At 46.0% G+C, this 23,884-nt stretch overlaps 1 protein-coding gene across 1 annotated transcript in view; it reads left to right on the top strand.

Moving 5' to 3' along the window:
- Positions 1–945: 945 nt before the first annotated feature.
- Positions 946–23,884, top strand: part of SORCS3 (sortilin related VPS10 domain containing receptor 3) — a 498,155-nt gene continuing 475,216 nt past the window's right edge. The window contains exon 1 of the mRNA XM_038411611.2: positions 946–2,136. Coding sequence (XP_038267539.1) covers positions 1,315–2,136 — 822 coding nt within the window. The 5' untranslated portion in view covers positions 946–1,314. The remainder of the gene's footprint in view (positions 2,137–23,884) is intronic.

Here is a 23,884-nt window from a genome sequence, read left to right as displayed (position 1 = left end):
CGAGGGGAATGCGACTCCGGGCTTTCTGCGGCTCTCTTGCTTTCTGAACAAACTAATTCCCTCCCCTGCTCCCTGCCGCCTCAGTATTTCAGGAGTAACGCTGGCTTATCTTCCCAACGTTGTTTTTGATTTACACACACAGGGTCCGCACGTTTCTCAAGAAATACCGGTTCTGTCTCTCTCACTCACACCTCAGCAGCAATACTGGCTGATCTTCGTGTCCACACAGAGGTGTTCTGGTGCGCACACATCAGGTTATCCTGGACACACGCAGACACAGGTATTTTGTTTCACACTCCGTTGTATGTCAGGAGAAATACTTGGGTTGATCTTCCTATGGCTTTTCCTTACACACACACACACACACACAGAGGTTTGGGGAAATACTAAACTGGGGTGATCCTCCGACAGATGTGTTGCGTTATGCCCCCAGGTATTCTGTTGTATATTTCTCCATAGGTAGACTGACAGACCCTGTGTGTGTGTGTGTGTGTGTGACCTGATGTGTGTCTATCTCTCTCTCTCACACACACACGCACACAGTCTGTCGGTCTATCCATGGAAAAATACCGGGCGATCTTTCTGTAACTATTTTGTGTGTATGGAGATAGACACACACACACACGTCAGGAGAAAACCGGATGGATCGTTCTGTAGCTATTTTGCGTTGTGCTGATACACAGATTCGCTCGCTCTCGGTCTGTCCCTGTGTCCCTATGTCTGTCTGCCTGTCTGTGGAGCTACATTGGGGGATCCTCCTATAACCATGTTGGGTGTATGTGTGTGTATATACAGAATAGCTAGGGAAGGATCTCCCAGCATTTCTCCTGACCTTTGAGTGTATGTGTGTTTTACACACACACACACACACACACACACACACACACGGAGAAGTGCTAGGCAATCCTTCTCTAGTTATTTTATTCTAGGCGTCTCCGCCCCCCCCATTCCAGTGGAAACGCAGCAGCGTGGTTGGTGAATTGCTAGTATATTTCAGCCGCCGCACTTGGCGAGGGCGCCTAGGCTCCTCCCCCGTGTGGTGTAACCCTCTCACTTGATCAAATCCTTGAACGTGAACAGTTTCACTGAAAAGCACTTTTCAAAAAAAAAAAAAAATCCCACCAACAGTAAAGAACAGATCCAACTACAGGGGAGAGAGAGTTGGGGTTTTTTTTCCCCCTCCCTCCTGGTCACCGTCTCCGAGGCTGAGAAGGGGCAAGAGAGGAGCCTTTACAAATCCTACTACTGCTAACCCAGTCCCCCTCCCCTTAAGGAACCCCCCCGCCCCAAACTCCCCAGCTCGGTCGGCGAGGCATGGAGAGGGGCACTGGCTGGTACCCAGCCTGCTACATCGCGCTGCTCGCCTGGACATGGCTCTTGCTCTTCACTTGCTGTTTCACCGGCGCTGAAATAACTTGCAGATCCTGCTCCTCTTCACCCTCTGCCCCTTCTTCGCCCTCCTCGCGGGTGGAACAGCAGCAGGAGCTGCCGCCGCGGGGATCATTGCGCTGGCCGGGGAGCAGGGACGGGGGGTTCGCCAGGCAAGCAGCCCTGCCGGAGGGGCAGCCCGGCGGAGGATGGGGGCCCGCGGGCCAAGAGGACGAGGCGCTGGTTGTGGTGCTGGAAGAGGATCGGGGCTGGGGACGGGGCCAGCCGGCAGCGGGAGCGGCGGAGGGGTCGTGGGGCGCTGGGGAGGCTCGCAGGAGCGGGGCGAAGGGGGACGGCGGGGCTGGGGAGGCGCACGGGAATCCTCCGGCTCGGCAGCGCTTGGGGATGGCGAAGGGGAGCGGAGCCTATGGCCGGGAGGAGATGCTGCTGCTGCCGCCCGGGGATGCCCTGGAGGCAGGCGGCTCAGTGGGCAAAGTGACGAGCTCCCACCCCCTGCGGCCCCGGGCGAGGAGGAGCAGCGGGGCCCCCCAGCTTTTCGCCCCTGGCCACGGCCAGGCAGGAGGGGGCAGCCCTGGGGCGGACGGACAGAAAGTGGCTCGGACTCAAGCCAGAGGCTCCAAGGAGGAAGGGAAAGTGACCAAGATGCGCGCAGGCGAGGAGCTGAAATTGACCAGCACCACCTTCGCCCTGACCGGGGACTCGGCGCACAACCAAGCCATGGTGCACTGGTCGGGCCACAACAGCAGCGTGAGTACGCGGGAGCGGTGCGGTGCCGGGCCGGGGAATGTGTCTGTGTGCACAGAGCTCGGCTAATCCGGCTTTGCTCTGGGTTCAGGAGCGTCCCGGGGAGTTTGTCCAAAAAAACCCCTCTGCCTCTTTCGCACAAGGGCGTGGGGAGAAAAGAGAGAAATCCAGTGTTCATCCAGCACGAAAACCACCGGATCTGAGCTCCGGGAAGTTAGACCGGAGGATTTGTTTGAACCTAATTTCCCTCGCCTCTCCACAGGGAGGAGAGAAAGACTTCTCCTTTGCTTGGTTTCCCCTGCATTTGTCCATTGATTCTCCTTCTGCTGTTTCTCTTTATATATATAATATGTACCTTGAAATGCCTCAGTGGGTCTGTGCTGGAAAATGAATGATGTGCAGTAAAAAAAAAAAACAAAAACCCAAAACAAAACCTCTGAGGTGGTGTGCTCTGCCGGTTTGAGGCAAGGCAGCTCGTATTCATTCATTAAGCAGTAGAAACACACGTTGCTTAATGGGTTTGAAAGAGGAGCAAAGAAGGTGAAGCAGAATTAAAAAAAAATCAATTGCATATCATGCCTTCCCCCAAGTCAATAAATGACCAATTTAAAAATTAGTTCAGGCACCAGTGAAAGTTTGTGCTGGAGACTTGCTGGGCCCGGTTTGTGTCAAAAGGCGGCGCTCTTGAAGAGCATCTGTGTCCAGCGTCTGCCTGCTGGATAGAGCGGTGAAAGGAACATTGTTATGTTAGCAACTGCTATCCTATCTAGCTCCATGCTTTATAATACTCCCAGGACAGCCATAAGGGAATTTCAATTTTATTTTAACCTGATATAAGACATACTATTTCCACTGCGCCATAAAGCCTGAAAGCAGGCATAATTTCAAGGGTTCAGGAAACTCTGATATAGGGTGACAATGTGCCCATTATTCTGATTATTACAGCTAGTCGCGGCCTTGAAAATACCTCTTTTACTGTTTTGCCTATATTGGAAATGTGCACAACGCAATTAGAAGTATAAAGTGGAATGTCCAGATCTGAAAATTGTATTACACCTGAGGTTGAATGATCATTTGGGGCCTGCTTATCTAGGCAATGTACAATTCAGCCATCTCTCTATGCTTTTCTGAATGGAAGTTTTATCTCATTGTTATTTATTTTTACTTACCTAATCATGCTGACAGCTATCTAGATGTTGCCTAGATTTATTCAGTTTTTAAAGGTAGCTGTGTTTGCTAGACATGAATTCCACAATCACTTAAGATGAAAACAAATATTCATTGAAAGCTGCATATGGTATATTTTAGCATTACATTGTCCGTATACTTCTTTAAAAATGTATGGAGGAATGTAGTGAAAAAAAAAATCAGTCTATAAGCCCTGTTTCTTGTTTTCATTTCAGTGCTGAATTGAAGGAGACTCAGGAAAAGGAGCTAGCATATGGATTCCTAATAGTTATTTGTAATTCTTATTAAAGTAGCAAAGGGGACTCATTCTCCAGGTACTCTGGAAATAAAGGTTTTTTCAAGGTGCATTTCAGAAAGGGATTTTAAAAATCTCCTTTGCTTATGTCTCTCTTTTGTAGAAATGTGTCATTTAAAAATCAGCTTTATTTATGTTTTAAATTCAGGTCACTGATAAGGCTAATAAATTAAAGACTGTTGGATTGTTCGCGGCTTTTCACAAGGTTTTGCCTCTGTCATGACACTGTGTATGGAAACCTTTTGGCTACTTTTGTGGCTGTATTTACTGAAGGGAATAACTGAGTGGTATATGTGGGAGTGACAAGCAAGCATGCTAATAAATAATAGTGTTCTCACGCCATGATTTTTCAAATCTGAGGTTTGGTACTTAGAGACTCCGTTTTCTTTACTGATGTCCCTTTTGGAGAATACATACTGTAATTTGTCATTCATTATTATTTGTTTTTTAAGGCAGTATATTGTGCGAGTCAACAGGGAAAGTTACATGCTTGAACTTGACACTGTATGGAGGTACTTTCATGAATTATCCGGGAGAGGCAGATGCCGTGCCTGATATTGTACTGCAGTCCTGCGTTTACCCAATTTTCCAGTTGGGTTGAATCTGGTATAAGGAGGTCAAGCAATTTGCCCAAGGTCACACAATGAAACAGTGGTTTGGCTGAGATTAGGGTTAAGGGTTATGATATCTCCGACCACCAAGACTACAATGATGCCCAATCTAAAACCGTGAATCACATATTTTCTTAACTGGTAGTAGAGGTAGAACCACGGGAAAGGAAATTAGAAATACATGGAGGATATTAACTCATGTCCCATCATTATGCTGGAAGTCTTGGGGCAGTAAGGAGGGCATATGTATATGATTCAGTAAGGGTGGCCTTGAGATAGAAGCAAAGGGCTGGGAGTCAGGAGATCTGGGTTTTGTTCTTGCCCCTGCCTCTTGTGACCTTAGGCAAGACCATTAACATTTCTCTGACTCACCTTCCCTGTAGAATCCGGGTCATGCTACTTACCTCCCACAAAAGAGGTGTTGTGGAGTAGAATTAATTTCTGTTTATAAAACACAGAGATCCTGTGATGGCAATTGCTGTGGAAATGCAAAATATTATTGATGCAAGGAGGGGGGGGGGGTTGCAGACTCTCTACGCACATCCATTAAGAGTGGTTTGGCATGACATAAGTGACTGAACTTAAAAAAAGGGAGGATTTTACATTGGACATAAGGCAGACACTTATATCGGTAAATTGGGTTACCCTAGAGAACAATTTATTGAGAGAAGTTACTGAGGCTGCCTCACTGTAGGGATGAGTAATGTAGCTGTAGACCAGAAGAAAAAGCTCATTGAAAAGGCTTTTGGAAACTCGGGAGAAATTTTCCTAAAATCTGTTGGGATCGTTTTCGGAAAATCCACAGGCTTTTTATTTTAAAGGAAATCCCTGGGAATATACACAGGACGCAGATATGTTGTTAGTTGAGTATTTGTATCCTTTAAACTCATTATGGCACTCCATCTTTTCTCTCTCTTTCTTTTTTTTTAACTACTCCCCATCTGCCTGAGAGTTTTCATTGCTCCAGAGTTTCCACTCCCTACAAACTTCCTCCTACCTGTGGAAATCACTTTATCTGCTGGATTTTTCTAACTCTCCTCGCCCCACCCAGAGTTCTATTCTGGGGAGCTCAACTATTCCATAGAAAGTTTGATAATTTGAGTCTTTAAACCTTACCCCCTTAGTTCTATAGAGGAGCCTTTGAGATTAATCCAACCAGCCATGCTGAATAAAATAAACCTCAATGGATGTCTCTCCTGAAATTAGCACAATTGAAATAGTTGCTGGGACTTCCACCACTAGGTTTCAGAGTTAACACTCACTTTGAGATGAATGTGGCAGTTTATATCTCCTTTAAGTTACTTTTTCATTCTGTTTGCAGACTAACAAAGACTGCACTGCAGCAGTTCATGTTCAGAAGGAGTGTTCTTCACAAACAGAAGAATTGGAAACTTAATATTTTAAAGTATTTTTTCTTTTTTTTCTCAGAAAACATTACAAATATCAATTATCGATTGAGAGACCCTGACTTCATGCTATCGCACAAAATATAGCAGTCCTTACTGGTAGCAGGCCCTGTTTTGGGGGTTAGTGTAGCAGAAACTACTGCAAGTGATTGGAGTAAATGGCCCAGAAGTCCTTTTAATTCTTTGTCTTCTCTGGCTCATGTAGATGCAAGTTCCACACAAAGATCTGGAGGCAGGGGGAGAACAGACCCCTTTGGATCATGTGGATACACAGAAGCACCAGAATTCTTTCCCTCTCCTTGTGCAAATGAAGCCTCCTGCTCAGTGGGCTGACAAATGACCCAGTGAAAGAAAAGTGGTATAAAAACTTGCATTGCTGTCAGCCCTTTCTCCGGAGTGACTCTAACAAATGCCTTTGGCAATAATCTGATGAGATTGCCAAACTGCTAACATACAAATTGTTTGTCATGGAGATATTGCTCACCTTTACAATGGTGAATTACAAGCAGGGGGAGCCCGGTGGCTGCAATATGTGCCAGGTGGCTTTTAATTAAGGTGCCTAACAATGCATTATCTGGTGGGGAGAACATGAGAGGGAAATATTTATAATTCCAAATGGATAGCTCTGCTGAGAAAGGATTTTTAGTCAGGAAATGCAGGCTTTGACTGGCAAGTGCTCCGTTTGGGTTGCATTCTAAAATATTTACTTAAAAGATGCAAGATAGTGATGGAGTGACCAGATTAATTGTACAGCACTTGGGAGATATTTTAATTGCTGTGCCAACCAGATTTTTTTTTCAAATAGTTTTTGGCTATAGATGGTAGTTTCATCACCACTGGAATCAGCTTCTGTGTCACAATATCTTAATGCATTTCCCTTCTTTACCATGCCTAATAATGAAGTCTGGCACGAAAATCATTCTCTGGGACTTTGCCAGAAAAAAAAAATAAGTTTTTAATTAATATTTCAAGGGGTGTGGAGAAATAAAAATGGAATGCTGACATGGTGTAATTGTTTTTGAGGTTTGTGTTATGTTGCCAGGGCATGAGAAAAGAGCCTGAGGATACTTTCTTTCAATTACTTATCTCCAGGCTGGTTTCATTGAAAAAATTGGATTGATATCTCATGGAAAGAAACTTTAAGGGGTTTGCTGCTGCATTCCTTATGTGTGCCTCTGAACCCATTCAAGACTGCAGATGCTCTTGCCCCACAACCCTGCTATAGGTCACAGGCCACAGCTGCTATCACAGCCCATGGCTGAAGAGTGAACTGGTCATTTTCAGTTTTCTGATTGCAGTAAGTTTCAGGGTATAGCCCAAAAGTTTTGGGTGCACAAGGAGTGCAGGATGGGGACTATGATTTGTACCGAAAATTTTGCAGCAATTTAAACGGAAACCAAACCAACTGTGTGTTTAAGGAGAAGAGTCATCTACTTGCAAGAAAAGAAGACTTGGAAGTTGGTTTAAATTGGGTAGAGAATGGATGGTAGGCAGGGGAGTTCTCCCCAGCCAGTGAGGTGGAGGCAGGTATGTCCCATATTCTCGGCAACAGGAAAATAAATCAGATCAAGTGACCAGGATTATAAATGGATTAATAGGTAGAGATTTTGGGTAATAATACTGCAGTAACATCTGGGAAGTGTTGAAGTCTAATGGTTAGAATGCAGCATGAGGAACAAAGGATCCTGAGTTCTAATCCTGGCTCTACCCAGTTACTTATTGTATGACTTTGAGTAAATTACATGGGACCCAATCTGGCAGTCAGTGGGAGATTTGCAGGATCAGGCCATGTAAGATCTTTGTGCCTCAGCTGACTCATCTGTAAAATGGGGGATAGAAGTGTCTGTTGTAAGTGGAGGTAGCATGTGGAAGTAGATCTGGAGTAGGTTTGGGTTTGAGGCCAAGCTAGAGGTTGGCTTCTGGTATGGGGGTGGTAAGATGACAAGAAAGTGCATAAGGATCTCAAACCGATACCAGGCCAGTTCTGGTTTTAGATCTAAGCCCAAATTGTAGGGGCAGGTTGGGATCTGGTCAGGTTTAAAATTAATCATGTATGGCTCTAAGGATCCAGGTTAGGCCTGCCTTGAGTTGTCAGGATTAGTTAACTCGCAGTGATTTGTGAGTTGGAAAGCATTATGGTTTCCAACCATTGTGAGTTGGAAACCACTGAAGTCGTTGGAGCTAGGAGAGTTTACACCGGCTGAGGATCTGGCCTGGGATAGTTCATAGCAGTGGAGCTGAAGATGAGGGAGAGAACCTGAGGATCATTGGAGGCTGTGCAGCTGAGTTCTGCAGTGGTTTTCTCTGCAGGGGTTCCTGGGTGGGCAGGGGAAGGGATACATGGCCAGTGGGTTTGTGAACTTTCCTGGTCCACTGGATTGCAACTCCACAGAGGGGTTGAATGCAAGAGGATGTATCAGTAGTAGTAGCTGAGGTCATATTGCACAGGTATCCTGTGCCCTATATAGGGGGTAGGGAAGGATTCTGTTCCCTTCCAAGCACGGCACTTTCCTTTAACTTTAGCTTTGCTTGAGACATGAGAATTTGGCCCTACGTTAGTAATTACTTAGAGCCCCGATCCCGTGAGTGCTGAGTGTGCTCAACTTCCATGTCAGGTAACTAGCTGATGTACAGCACTGTAAGGGTGTATGGCATTCTCCCCTTTGACTCCTCTTCCCTGTCCAGGATCTCTCTTCCAATATGCCCCCATCCCACAGAGCTGACTCTGACTTTCACAAAGTCCAAATCGCCACTCGAGGTCCCAAACTGACAGCTGGTTCAGCATCATCTGGCATTAGGTTCCCTGTCGCTGACACAGATCAACCAAATAACAATTGGATGCATCAGAGAGATGATTTTAATAAAAAGAAAATCCCTCACAGTAGTTAGATTTTGTTTTGCTTTATGGCTTTAATGTTGCAAAAACAAACAGTGCAATTGGGAAGAAAAATACATACAGAGAACCTGTACAAAAAGGATGTGATTACATAACTGTGATTTTAAAATAATCCTTGTCCATGTTGTACTATTTTACTTGTCATGATTTTATCTGATTGATTGCTTTTTCAGCTGGGATGGTGAAACTAGCCTGGTCAGTCTCACATTTAGTTTATAGTCCCTTTTACTTTCTGGTTCTCCTGCAGTGTCACAACAGGGTTGTGTGTGGGATTATAACATGTCAGGGCCCTGTTTTAACATTTGCTTTTAAAGGTTTGATAGCACCCCTTTAATAAAATACTGAACCACACTTTACCTTAATGCACTTGTCTACCAGGGAATAATGAAATTATAGTGGCTTGATCAGAGAACTAGGAACCCGGTAGCTGGGATCTAATGCAGGCACTGACTTTGAATCTGGGATTTTCTAAGGATATTCCAGGGACATAAGTACCCAAATCCTAACTCCCTTAGGTTCTTTTGAAAATCCCAGTCTTTTTTTCTGCTTCAGTTTCCCCATCTAGAAAAAGGGGATATTAATATTATATTCAGGGATAATGTGAGGATTAATTAATTGGCTAATGTTTGTAACACGGGTCCAAAGGGTGCTGTGGGTGCTAAATATCACTATGATGAATAGTTCATGCTAAAGTTAGGGGCAATTCCCCGTTTAATAGGCCAACAAACTCCCAGAATACAAAGGAAACCAAGAAAAGCAGAAGTTAAATAATTGCAGCACTGTAATTTTTTATTCTGAAATGGCTGAGGACATGATACTTCTCCCATTGAAATCAATTGGAGCATGATCCCGGTCAGTAACATCCAAAGAGTGTTGCGGGTGTTTTCTCCTTTATCCTTTGATATGAAACAGAAACACCAGCCGGACAGATCTGAAAAGCATCACGTGGCTTCGTTGCCCAAAATAGCATTGCTCTTAATTAGCTCTAACATGACCCCATATAACTTTGGAGCGAAAGCTTTGGAAATGAGACATCTCGGGTTCTGCAGCTTGAAAGCACATCCAGTGCGGAGTCTAACACTAGAGGGAGTGTAGACATTTAATAAAATAAAGTGAAATGCTGCACAAATAGGGAGGGGGCCAGAAGGGGCTGTAAAATACATTATGGAAGATGGATGTTGCTAAAATATTAATACTGGAAATTCACTTGGCATCGTTGACTCAGTGCAACTCCAGCTGTAAGAGGCTTCCTTTACACAGTGAGGTGAATAGTCTTAGCCCACACCATAATCGAATGCTTTATGCTTCCATCTCAGACCCATTCTACTGTTGCTTCTGCTCTCTTTTCCCCTTTGGTTTCTCTTTAATTACTGCCTGTGCCTGAAGATAGGATCTTGGTTGCTTGGGAGGCTCACCTGCTGCTGCTGACCACAACCCTCACCTCCAGCCTGAATCCTCTGCCTGCAAAATCCCTAGCATCTCCACAGCAGCTGCCTGTGATTGGATTGGAAAAGGGATGCGGTTAACTCTTGGAGCACTGGAGGCAAATCTCCCAGTCCTAGACTGTAGCAGTGAAGTCAGCTCATTCTCACTCCTTCATGCCAGCCTGTAAGCCTCCTCCCCCTGCTATCAATCAAGTGAGGACCCTCTGACCCACATACTCTCCTGGCTCCCTGAAATGTACTCCTTTGTCTCTTCCCGGCAGGCAGAAAAATTCTTAACCTTCACCTGCGCTTCTTTGCTGAGTGTCACTGCTGGTCACTTCCTCTTCACTTCCCATCACTCCTGGTCTAGCCCATCTTCAGTGCAAGTGTAACCCACTGGTGAGTTTGCCTCTGTGCCTGGTCCACACAGCCTAGGAGTCAGGGGACTTCAGCTCATGCTGTAGCTACTCATGCTTTTAGCTCTGGAGGACTCTGGTTCAATCCCAGTGTGCTGGGCAAGATGGGGTCATTACACAAGCCTCTTGTGTCTGTAGCATTCCGCTCCCCTTCCCTCTGAGGGCAGGTCTACACTGGCAGCGGCATGTTGAGTACGGATGCTGCCCGCCCTCCTAGCACGGGTATAAATAGCAGTGTAGATGGTAAGGCACTGCGTCGGTCCATAGGATACATACCTTACATGGCTCACTGTGCACCCAAGTGGTGCATCTCCCATCCACACCGCTATTTTTAGCAGGGTAGTTTCCCGCTGCTTCCTTGCTGCCAAAGCCTTTGACCACAGGGGGGAGAGACTCCAGCTGCTCCTGCTGCCAGAGCCTTTCCCTGCTGCCGTTCACTGCCACATGTGATTACACACAGCAGTGTGGACACAGCCTGCCTTTCACTGTGGCATGTAGCTACCCATATCCTACATGCCATTGCCAGTGTAGACCAGGTCAAGGTGGGGGTTGGGATGGGATCAAGGACTAAGACTGGAATTACTCACATCCACTTGAAACTGCAGAGGGAATCCAGGTAGGCAGAAGCTCATTACCTCATTGTAATTCAACCAGGGGAATAATGCTACTAACTCAGGCTGGGTTAAATACTTGTGGTTAAAACACTGGTGTGGGCAGCGGGAGATCTGTGTTCAATTCCATTCATTCCGTCTCTGATGGCCCAGTTCCCCCTCTGTAAAAGGATGATAATTCCCTCCCTTACAGGGCTGTATGAATTAGTTTCGTATTGTTTGTAAAGCAACGTGAGTGTGTCAGATGGAAGGGGTTGTATGAATATAAAGCATTATTGTATTACTCTTGGAAACAGCGCTGCGTGGTTGCTAATGCTCATACATGGTGGATCCCTTGGAACATCTCATTGCCTAAGGGAAAAGAAAGCAACAGATGGAACTGGCCACTTGACATCAGCTGTGTCTGAAGGGAAGCTCCAGCAGGGCTTTAAGCAATAGCGAAAGCACTGAGAAACCATTGTCATTTGTACCCATGCTTGCCACATGCACCGAAGGGGTTTTTGTGGGGCTCCTTGATAGAGTAGCTGTAGCTTACGAAAGCTTATGCTCAAATAAATTTGTTAGTCTCTAAGGTGCCACAAGTCCTCCTTTTCCTTTTGCGAATACAGACTAACACAGCTGCTACTCTGAAACCTAGCTGTAAGCGGTTTGCCCAGGGACATGCAGCAAGTTGATGGCAGGAACAGATCACCTAAGGTCTGCTTCCCAGTGCTCTGGCCTAATATTCCCCCATTCCCATCTATAGGATTGGAAGGGTGTGCAAGCGAATAGGGCACTGGCCTGAGACTTGGGAAGACCTGAGTTCACTTTCTAGCTCACCTACACCTTCCCTGCATTATCCCCATCTTACAGATCCTTCCCTATCTCTCAGGAGTGCTGTGCTGATGAAGGCCCTATGAGCACTTAGGGCTTGTCTGCACCTAAAATGCTGTAGTGCTTCTGTGAAGACACTACCTATGCTAACGGGAGGAGTTCTGGCATCAGCATAGGTACTCTGCAGTACCTAGGTCGACGGGAGAATTCTCCTGTTGATCGGGTGCTGTCTACACAGGGGGGCTAGATTTGTTTAACAGCATCACTCAGGGATGTGGATTTTTCACACCCTTGAGCGACATAGTTATAGTCACCTAAATTTCTCAAAGTAGACCAGGCCTTAGATTGAACGATAGGCCAGAAGCTTCACCAGTCAGTGTTGGGGCCAGTTTTTCAAAAGAACTCAAAGGGCTTGTCTACAAGGGAGCATTATGCTGCTGTGAGCTAAGGTGTGAATTTAAACCACTCTAGTTATACCGGTATAACTCCCTGTGATGGGTTGTGCACCCCACCCAAGGTCTGAAGGGGGTTAAGTTGGCCAGGTGGGCCAATTAACTGCCTGGACTGCACCTGAAGGATGAGCCAGGGAGCAAGGACTAATTAGGGATGAGGTTTAGCTGGGCAGGAACAGGAGGGGTTTGTATAAAGGTCAGTAGCTGAGAGCAGCTAAGGGCTTCAGAGAATGAGGCTACAATCACTCTCAGGATGAGAGAAGACAAAGTAGCCCAGGGCTACAGCAATAAGGTTTAGGATGGTGCAGATTTGGCTCCTGATTAGAGGGTTCCTGAGCTGGAGCCTGGAGTAAAAGTCCCACCTGGGTTCTCCTACCAGCCACTGGGGAAGTAGCACCATTGGGGCAGTGAATGAGAAGACTGCCTGAGCTTACTGGTAAGGAAAAAACTTCGATACCCCAGAAGGGGAGGAATACAGGGCCTGACTGGAGGGCCAAGGCACGAAGCAGGAGCAGTCGAGTTCTCAATGATGGAGTTCAACCACAGGAAGAGGTATTCACCTAGCAGAGCTAATTCCCAAATGTGGCCAGAAGGTGGTACCACCCAGTGGTGAGCAGAGCACCCTGTGCCCATGGGCAGCACACGAAGCCTTCTACTTTGAGGCTAGCCCTGGCCCTGCTCCTTCTACCTCCCCCTTTGCCTGCTGGAACCCTGAGGCCCTGCCCCCCCATGGTTGGAGGAGCCTGCCCTAGTTGGCCAAAGCACCGGCTTGCCCACCCCAGCTGAGCTTCTGCTAGCTTCAGGGGAGTGAGGGTGGGGCTATGGTCTGGGATTGAGGAGGCTTAGCCTTCCCTGCCCTATTATACTCACCACCCATGCCTGTGACACTCCCCCTCTGGACACTCTCTTATTCTGATTAATTCATGTCCCTTTTGAAGGGGTTTAAGTTCACCCCAAAAAGCCACTCTGGCTCTGAAATAAGTGTTCACACAGACTTATACTAGTATAAGTAGAACAACTTAACAATACCAGTATAATTATCTACACAGGAAAGTTTTACCAGTTGACTGGTATAAGTCCATAGTTGCAGAAGAGCTCAGACATTGGGTGCTGAACTTTTGTAACAGTTCTAGCCACGCAGTAGGGGCTGCTGAGCTGTTCTGAAACTCAGACTGTTTGGTGTGGAGCACTTGATCTGTCCCAAAATGTCCACCCAGCCTCCAAAGAATTAAAATAAATAAATACAATTAAAAGACCAATATGGAGCAGGACCCAGTTGACTGTTTTCAAGGCTGTATTTTCATCAGCTGTCATTGGCAACTGCTGCTTTAATCAAGTCATGATAGCTGCCAATGTCACACTTTCAATTTTCATGTACCATGGATCTCTTTGTTGCAGGTTGCAAATGTACTGTGGTCAATCTTAATTTAAGATTGTCCTTGTTCATTCTTGTGACTCAAGTGGAGAAACCTGCCTCTTCAGGTGGTAAGGGTGATGGTTTGGTGACTCTTCACTCTGTACTTGATTTAACTTCATGTTTCCTGAAGGCCAGAGGGGGGAAAAAATGTGAGGAACAGCACATTAACCTTCACAGGAAATGGGAGGATGAATAAAACCTTGAAAAATGGTGGCAATATTTTGCCATTGGATGGCTATTTGGGTCTCTTGTACAGTTGGCAGTCTCTGCAGAGAGGCAGGAGCCTGTGTGAGTTGTGGAGACTTGCCTACACTCCCATTGGCAGCAGTAGTTGCTCTGTGGCAGGGCTGAGGAGGTTGAAGTGTGTGTGGGAAGCTTGCACAACTTGATGCCTCTGCTGTACCTACTCCATGGATTAACTGACACCCGCCATCTCCAAGGCTGCACATTCCCACCTGTTAAGGTTTTCTATAGCAACCATTGCCACTAGAAGTTAATCAGCATATCAGCAATAATGTCAGTGTGTCTTTATTTTAAAGATGTGTAGAAATCCATTTAAAATATGGCTAGTTCTAGGCTATATAATAGCGACCACTAGTAGGCTAACTTAGCCCTAGTGATACCCATGCAGCTGAGAAGAATCTGGTCCTTGCCTCTCTCTGGCTCTTCTAGCTCCTTGGCTAACTCATTTAAATTTTGGCCAATGGGAATACAAATATGCAGCTGAACCAAGGAAGATGACAAGAAATGGGGGGAGGAGAGGGAGCAAAGAGGGTAGAGAAGGGCAAAATAATTTGGTGAGTAGCTGAGGTCTGAGGCCCCATGAGCCAAGGGCTTGCCTGGGGCTGGCCAGTGGGAGCAGGTCTCTGGATAGCATTGGCATTTAGGGCTACAAGTAGAAGGAAATAATTGTAAGCTCTTTGGGGCAGGGCTTGTCATTTCTTTGTGTGTACAGTGCTTAACTCAGATCCCTGGTGGGGAACTCTAAGTGCTACTGAATTATAAATCAGAGGCAGTGCTAGCCCATTGGGGGCCTTAAGGAATATTTCCCTCCACATAAGTGAATAGGACCCCCCCCCCTTGAGCTGCTTGGAGCCCTAAACAATTGTTTATGTTTACGCCTAGCACCAGCTCTGCAAATAGTCTCCATGTAACTGGAGATTCTTGTTCACATGCACTGAGTTTGAAGGCACTCAGTAGCTCTCAGGCTGGTAATGTGCTGCCTCCATACTCTGTGCAACACTCTGCAGTCCCTGTTCTCCCCCCCCCCCCCACTCTCCCATGGGCCAAAGATCATAGAGATCCATTAGGATCAGATGGCTGGGATCCTTCCTGTGATGGGTCACCCCCCCAATTCTGGGGCACCACCTGACAATGGGGTGCCACTGAGCCTGCCTGTTTCACCAGCCTGGACTCCCTTATGCTGTTCTGGTGAGCCAGGCCCTCAAACCTCCTCCAGCACACACCGCTAGGGACACACCCAACTGCAGAAACACAGACCCTGAAGTCAGCTCTGCATGAGAAGACTCTGCTAAGGAGCTACCCAGTACTCTAATGCACATCCCCTCTGGAGCGTGAGCCCATAATTGTCTGTCTTGCACAGAGACCCGTGCAGCATAAGCTCATGACATTTGCTCCCTCCCTCAATGTGGAGGAAGACCTGCACAGCCTTTTGTCCCCCCAGTTATGAATTCAAGAAACTGATTTTAGAGAAAAACAAGTATTGGCTACAAAAGACAGATTAAGTGAACATAAGGGATAGCAAACAATTACCTAGCAAATGAAACGCACATAAGCTGTCAAGGTTCCTTCCCCACTCTGAACTCTAGGGTACAGATGTGGGGACCTGCATGAAAAACCCCCTAAGCTTATTTTTAGCAGCTTAGGCTAAAACTTCCCCAAGGTACAAACTATTTTACCTTTTGTCCCTGGATTTTATTGCTGCCACCACCACCAAGTGTCTAACAAACAGGGAAAGCCTACTTGGAAACGTCTTTTCCCCCCCAAACCCTACACCCTCTTTCCTGGGGAAGGCTTGATAAAAATCCTCACCAATTTGCATAGGTGAACGCTGATCCAAACCCTTGGATCTTAACAATGAAAAAGCAATCAGGTTCTTTAAAAGAAGAATTTTAATTAAAGTAAAAATCGCCTCTGTAAAATCAGGATGGTAAATACCTTACAGGGTAATTAGATTCAAAACAGAATCCCTCTAGGCAAAACTAAGTTACAAAAAGAAACAGGAATATCCATTCCATTCAGCACAACTTATTTTATCAGCCATTTAAACAAAACAGAATCTAAACATATCCAACTAGATTGCTAATTGATTTTACAGGAGTTCTGACCTGCATTCCTGCTCTGGTCCCAGCAAAAAGCAACACAGACAGAGGACCCTTTGTTCCCCCCCTCCAGCTTTGAAAGGATCTTGGCTCCTCACTGGTCATTTTGGTCAAGTGCCAGCGAGGTTCTTAGCTTCTTAACCCTTTACAGGTGAAAGGGTTTTTCCTCTGGCCAGGTGGGATTTAAAGGTGTATACCCTTCCCTTTATATTTATGGCATAAGCTTAGCTTAATACACTAAAGTGGTTATAACTAGCAATTTCACCCTAAATGTTTTAGGCAGATTGCAGAGCTTCTTGAAGGCAAGCTGCTCTTACTTGCAGTTTTAAGCTGCAAGCATTTCTTTCACAGGCCAGACACCTTCCCAGCCCGGGCTCAATCCTTCTCCCTACATTTGTCTTTGTTTCTTAGAAGTTCAAAGCAGCCATCCTGGGTGGGGATTCAGTGAAGAATGACCGCTCATTATGTCACTTCCCTGCCTTAAAGGATTCTCACCATATCTAAAACCTATTTGTTTTCCAGTATGGTTCCTCCTCCCTCTTCCCCTGGAAAAATACTGGTATTCTATCAGTCCAATACCAGGTGACATATCACATGACCCTGCAGTATCAAAGCAGCCATGAGTCAAAGGCCATGTGTAGCATCCCAGGAAAGTGGGAGATTAGCCTCTTCAAAGAGGTATTGTTCTCCCTAATAGTCTATTGACTTGTTGCTAGCCAGCCAGACTGATTGCATTCGGTCTGGTGGATGTTCCCCAGGTGCAAACACTTTTGTAATAGATGTATTGTCAATATTCCTAACTTTAGATACAAAAATGATACATGCTTAGAAATAGGATAGCCTTATTCAGCAAATCACAATCTTTCCAATGATCTCACATGCCTTATCTTGCACAAAATGTATCAGTTATGCTATAATCTCATTCTAACAATATTTCTAGGAAGAATATGGGTGTAGTGTCACACTTCCCCTCTGGTATTTTCTGTTCTGATATTGGGGTGTGTCTGAGTCTCCACTGGGCAGGATATCAGTCAAGTTTGCTCATTTTCTCCTTGGTGGGCACAGGACAGGTGGCAGTTTCCCTCCCACAAGCTCCTCAGTGGGTTGGGAATTCTCATGGAGAGGCAGTGGTGCCTGTGAGGAAGTCCAGAGATTTCAGGTTATTTAAACAAACATTCTCCCTCCAGGGTGATGCCCAATCTTAACTTGTGCTGGTTCATTTTCCTTGGGCACTTGGGCTTTGCCAGCTCCAGCCAGGGGTAGGGAAGGGACTAGGTAGGAAACGATGAATGTCTAAACAAATCCCAACCCCAAATCAAGGTGGCGACCACCAGGGAATCAGATGCTCCTTATTCCTAGGTAACATTTCACATCAGTTGCTTGAGCACCTGGAGTTGAATCCCAGCCTGGAGCAGAGGTGGAGGAATGTGACTGGGGTCAGCCATGCTGAAGTCTGGGGCATGCTCCATTCAGTAGAGCTCTCAGATGCAAAGATTGGGCATGGTAGTATTCAGAGAATTCTATCCTACTTATTTGGATCAATGGAATTGAACAGGTCATCTGTACCTGCCAGGCTGCATAAATTCCTGCTGGATTAACTAAAGTTTTAGATTGCTGGTTAAGTAATTGATCCTGCCATGAACTGTGGAGAAGGGAAATGGATGCCAGCACATCTGCGTTTCCCTTTAAAGGGATGCTGTCAGGATGAAACTCAAGAGCCAGAATCCAATGTCTCTTGTAATGGTTTTGCCCACTGGGTGTTGATCCACTGGGTCCCAATTCACACTGGTGTAAATGGTATTCTAATGACTCACCATATGTAATCTAAATTTCGCCTCCTCACCACTAATAGCACCTTAAGTTTGAAAGGATGACCATATTTTAAAAGCCTTTTTTACTTTGCACTGGTCATGCTATTAGGTTTTTTCTTCATTTCACTGATGAGCCTTGGACACAAATTAGATCCATTTCTCTGCCACATTACATCCACTAGCAGAATGGTACTGTGGTTGGGCTCAACTTAAAAGCAGAGAAGATTTTCTTCCTTTCAGCCCTGTTTCTCAAAAATGTCAAACTTTTAAAGTGTCAAGTCATTTTGCACCTTAGGTCTCACACCAAAGACCACACGTGAAGTCAATCCTGTAATAAGCCAAGTAAAGGCTTATTAACCAGGAAAAGAGTAGTTATTTCCAAGGTTAAAACTAACACACCCAAATGAGTTGCAGTCTTATGTTTCAGAGGGTGATAGATCTTCTGAAATATACCAGCTCTAGTCTCCTACTTCTGTTTAGCAATGTTTGCCTCAGAGTCCAAACATAAGACCCCAAATCCTTCTGGTAAGGGATTTTTATCCTCTCCTCTCAAGTCTAAGGTGATGGGACAAGCCTTTTGCATGTAAATTCTGTGTGGGTGAGTGTGGGGAGCAACTGACAAAGTCTGTGTTCCATAATGGCCCATTTGGATTCAATAGCCCTTCCTAATGGGCAGAACATAACACCTTCTGTAGGCATCCAGCATTTAGTGAAGTTTCAGTCCCCCCCGCACAGGGTTTGAGTTACATAAATTCAGAAAAAAGAAAAGGAGTACTTGTGGCACCTTAGAGGCTAACAAATTTGAGCATAAGCTTTTGTGAGCTACAGCTCACTTTAAATAAATTGTTAGTCTCTAAGGTGCCACAAGTACTCCTTTTCTTTTTGCAAATACAGACTAACACAGCTGCTACTCTGAAACCAATAAATTCAGAGCAAACACTTAAGTATTACCTTTCTAGCATGGGATAGAGATATTATAAGTAGGATTAATACATAGAATCCTAGGACTGGAAGGGACCTCAAGAGGTCATCTAGTCCAGTCCCCTGCACTCATGGCACACATGTTGCATCCTACAAGCATTCCATAGCATCTAAACACTAGACCCATTAACACCAATATGTATTTTAACTATACCAACCCACAGGTGAGCTGGACTGCCAGTCACATTTATAATACCTGTTTCTCCATATTTTTGGAAGTACAAATATTGTGCTGCACTCTAAATACAACTGGATTGTTCATGTGGCTCTAACATAAGTGAGCTTTGTTCTCATTTTCCACAGGGGAAATTGAAGCACGAATAGGTTTAAGGTCCTGATTCAGCCAAGCATTTAAGGACACGTTTTAGTCCATTGGCTTTAATGGGACTTAAGCATGTGCTTAAGTGCTTTATTAGGGGAATGTGCTTAAATGCATTGCAGAACTGAGGCCTAAGCAATTTGTCCAAAGCCACGCAGCCAGTTATGGTCAGAGCTGGGCTTAAACTTCAGAAGTTGCTGTCTCCTAAACCTGTGCTCATCTAAGGCCTGGTCTAAACTGGGGGTGTGAAGAACCTAGCTGAAGTAGACATACTTAGATCTACTTACCACGGTGTCTTCACTGCAGTCAGTTGATAGCAGACGCTCTCCTGTCAATTCTGCCTGCGCCTCTCACCGTGGTTGAGTACCGGAGTCGACGGGCGAGTGCTCGGCAGTCAATCCATCGCATCTAGACTATATTCAATAAATCGACCCTCCCCCCTCCCGCAGGCTTGATCGCTGCCTGTCGATCCAGCACATAACGTAGAGTCTGCTTGAGGTTGTCAAACTTTTTATAGTGTCAAGCATAAAATGAGAATGAGATTGTCGTGTGGACACCCCCCCATCTACAGCAATAGCAGCCCATTGATAGCTATGGCCATGGCTTCTGTGGCCACATCAGATTAGGCAAAAAGAAAAGGAGTACTTGTGGCACCTTAGAGACTAACAAATTTATTAGAGCATAAGCTTTCGTGAGCTACAGCTCACTTCAGCAGCTCATGTCTATGTAACTGTTTTTAACAAGTGGCTTTTATCCCATTTATAAACTGGGCTATGCAGGGTTGCTCTCTATTGCATCTCCCCCTGCCCAGGGGGTCTGCTTATCTAGCTGAAAACAAGCTCAGTCAGCCCTAGGTGACCATTCAGCTCTCCAGGCACCATGGTTTGGGAGCCGCTTTGCTGCCAGCTGCCTTTTCCTAGTGGGTTGTGTCGAAACTATTCCTTTGTTAAAGCAAAACCTTAAATGTTGAAAAGCAGCCTCAAAGTCACCGTGTAGGTCAGTGCTCTGTGTGGAGACAGGCAGCGTTTCCTTCTGCACACAGTGCTAGTCAAAGGCCTCCAGACACTCCTAGATTCCTTAGGGAAGCGTTCTTGACACCACCTTCGCTCACCAGGTGCCTAATAGGAAAGCAGAGTATTATTCCTGGGGTTCTTAAAAAAGGAAGCAGACAGATTTTAAAAAAATCATTCCTTTTAAAAATCCATCACATTGGCCTTGAGTGGAGGCTGTTAACACATATAAACTATTGCTAATGTTGGATTTCTTGGAGCAGGGGATGGGAAAAGTGCTGTCTCAGGATTTCTGTTCAGCACTGTGACGGGGTTGGGACTCACCACCGCAGTGCCCCCTGCTGGCTCATCAGGGAATTAGCTCAGTCCAGTGTGGCACACCCTCCCCTGGTGGTGTCCTGTCCATCTCACCCTCCCTTGGCGCCTGGACCCACATTGCTCCCTTCTTGTGGCATCCTCTAAGATACCATCCTCCAGCAGTGCCCCTTAGTCCTTGCTCACCCCCTTCCAGGGGGAAAGGGGGTTTATCAGCACTCTTTCACTTCAGCCAGCCACACCCCAAAGTCTAACCTCTTGGGCAGGGTTCTGGTGCAGTCTGCTATCACCAACATCCAATGGCTGGGTGTATGTGCAAGGTGGGGGGGACCCAGGGACCCTTTGGCAGCAGCCTTTCTGCCCTCCTTCTCGCCCCTTGTCCGCCTCTCCTCCCTGGGCCACTTCCCCTTCAGCCCCTTTGCACCGCTAGCCCTTCCCTCAAGGGCCCTGCAGCCTGGCAGATACCCGTCTGGAGTTTCATGCTAGTCCCTTCAACACAGGAGACAGGACCTCCACCTTCTGAAGGCCTGGGAGGGACTCCTGCTTACCCTCCTGAGCAGCCTTTATATAGGGTTGAGGCCTGGCCCTGATTGGCTGCCTCTTACTCAGTCTCTGATTGGCTCCCTAGCAGGGCCCTTCTCTGATTGGCTGCCCCCCCCACCAGCCTCTCTGCCCTGTTGAAGCCCCATCCCTAGTATAGGAAGTGGTGCAGCACCCCACTACACCCCCTCCCCTTTAAGAATGCTCTCGGGGGGTGGGGAGGGAGAATCCCCTATCGCCCTTGTGCTCCTCGCAGCCTGGGGCCCCTCAGGGAATTCTTTCCTATCGCAGGCTCTCCACCAATTGGAGCAACCTGCTTCCCTCTTCCATGGTCTAGGATCCCCACTGTAGACTGCTCCAGTCCTACATGGGTTTCCTTCTCAGTTTGGGTTCCCACCATGGCTCCCCTGGCACTAGAGTGGGTTCCTGGTTAGGTGGGGCCTCTCTGCCCCAGCCCCCCTTCTCTCTGGGGACCTCGGCCTGCGCTATCCCTTTCCGGTGGTTAGTCCCAGACTTAGCCTGTTTTTCGGCATGCCCTCTTTCTGCCTCAGGGGGCCATGTCTCCTTATGTGGCCTTGGTGTGGCAGTGGAAGCACTCCAGTGCCTTCCTGCTGCCACGGCCCTAAATACTGCTTGTTTAGGCCTAGCCCTTCCCTCAGGGCTAACCCAGGCCTGTGAGCCCTATCGGGGCACACCCTCTAAATCTTCTTCCCCTCGTAGGATAGTGCGAACCAGCACCCTCACTGTTTCTATACATGGGGATAATTGTTCTGAAGCACTAAAGTTGCTAATGGTCCAGGGCTTGCCTTGCCAATTTTTTGGAGTTCGTTCTTCATTAGTACAGGTGCTGCAGTTTCATATCTCCTCAGTGTTGTTATAGAAAATTTGCCTAGACAGAACCATAATTTGGTGAAGCCAAGATCCAGGAGCTTGATTGTGATCTCACTGACACCAGGGTAAAACCCAAAATATTCCTCCAGTCAGTGACAATGAAAAGCTGGTGAGATCAGACTCACACCCTAGAGTCTTTTTCAGGCCTGCTAGATGGCTCAGTAGGCTGGGGACTGAATGAGCTGCTCCCGATCTTCGGTTTGCTAGTTGAATCTCAGGGTTTCATAGTAGGTAGAACTGATTAGAAAAACAAAATTTTCCATCCCACAAAAAACTGAGATTTAAAAAAAAAATCAACCTAAAATTGAGCCAAAAATACCAACATTTTGAAAGGGTTTTGTTTTTTGTGAGATGAAGTTCAAAACAAAACTCATTCAAAACATTACATTTTAATTTTTGACCCTTCTTTGTTAAACTTTGTATATAAAAATTTGAAATGAAAAGTTGTTTCGAAATAGGAAATCAAAATCCTCTTTCCAGATGTCTTCCACAAAACCGATATCAAATTTTGACCATATTATGTTTGAAAAATTTTTATTTTGTCAGAATGGCACTTTCCAGTGGGAAAACTGTTTAGACAAAATGTTTCCAAACAGCTCTAAAAGTTGTCAAGAGTCAGAAAAAAAGACATTGGTAACTAACCTAGAGTGACCAGATAGCAAGTTTCAGAGTAGCAGCCGTGTTAGTCTGTATTCGCAAAAAGAAAAGGAGTAGTTGTGGCACCTTAGAGACTAACAAATTTATTAGAGCATAGCTTTTGTGAGCTACAGCTCACTTATCGGATGCATTTGGTGGAAAAAAACAAATGCATCCGATGAAGTGAGCTGTAGCTCACGAAAGCTTATGCTTTAATAAATTTGTTAGTCTCTAAGGTGCCACAACTACTCCTTTTTCTTTTTGCAGATAGCAAGTGTGACCAATCAGGACTGGGAGGGGGTTATAGTTGCCTATATAAGACAAAGCCCCTAATATCAGGACATCTGGTCACTTTAAATTTACCAGAGTAAACATTACAGTCTACTGAGGTGCCTGTTATATCAGAAAACTGTCTCCTGAAAGGGACTTAGCAACCAAAGGAGACAGAAATTATTTAACAGCATTCAGAGTTCTGAGAACCAATGCTTCAGCTGGGCAGTGTCCAGACAGTGTGGAAGGCAAAAATGGCTCTTGGGCCTGACTTTATGCTGTCATCAAAACCTGACCTCTGAGGAAAGGTTAAACTGGGCATATTAGTGTTTAGAAAAGAAACCTGAGGGGGGGTGGGCTGGGAACAATCTTCAAACATGTTAAGGACTGTTTAGAGATGATAGTGATCAGCATTCTCATGTCCACTGAGGTAGGATGAGAAGTCATCCGCTTAATCTGCAGCAAGGGAGAGCGAGGTTAGATATTATGAAAATCCTTTCTAACTATAAGGATAGTTAAAGGTGGGATCAGGTTACCTAGGGAGATGGTGGAATCTCTGTCACTGGAGTTTTTAAAGAACAGATTAGACAAGCACCTGTCATGGATGGTTTAGGTTTACTTGGTCCTGCCTCACCGCAGGGGGATGGAGTAAGTAGATGACCTCTTGAGATCCCTTGCTGCCCTGCATCTCTATGATGGTCTGAGGAAATGATGCTGACTGGTGGTGTCAAGTGCCTTCTTGGCTCTGAACAGCATCTTGTTTGCTGGGGTTTGACTGCAGCACTGACTGGCTCTGGCTATGTTCATCCTGGCATCTGGTCATAGCTGGGCTGGTAGGACACGTTTCCCAACCCCAGTCCAACTACCCATCTGCTTGCTCTCCTGAGCAGCAAATCCTGCTCCCATTGCATCTCTGTGAAGGCTGACCAAAGCCCATGGAATTTAATGGGAGTTTCTCCATTGATTTCAATGGGCTTTGATCCTGATTGGATTTAGTATCCTTAGCTACTGAGTGTGAATGAGTTAAAGTGAGTCCAGTGCACGGAAATCCTTGGCTAGAAAGTGCTATTAAGGTGTGTGTGTCTTATTGTGAATCCCTTTTAATTC

The sequence above is a fragment of the Dermochelys coriacea genome, chromosome 7, assembly GCF_009764565.3.
Source record: "Dermochelys coriacea isolate rDerCor1 chromosome 7, rDerCor1.pri.v4, whole genome shotgun sequence".
In the NCBI taxonomy this organism is placed as follows: domain Eukaryota; kingdom Metazoa; phylum Chordata; order Testudines; family Dermochelyidae; genus Dermochelys; species Dermochelys coriacea.
The sequence above is the reverse complement of the archived record's forward strand: the minus strand, read 5'-3'. Positions and strand labels throughout refer to the sequence as shown.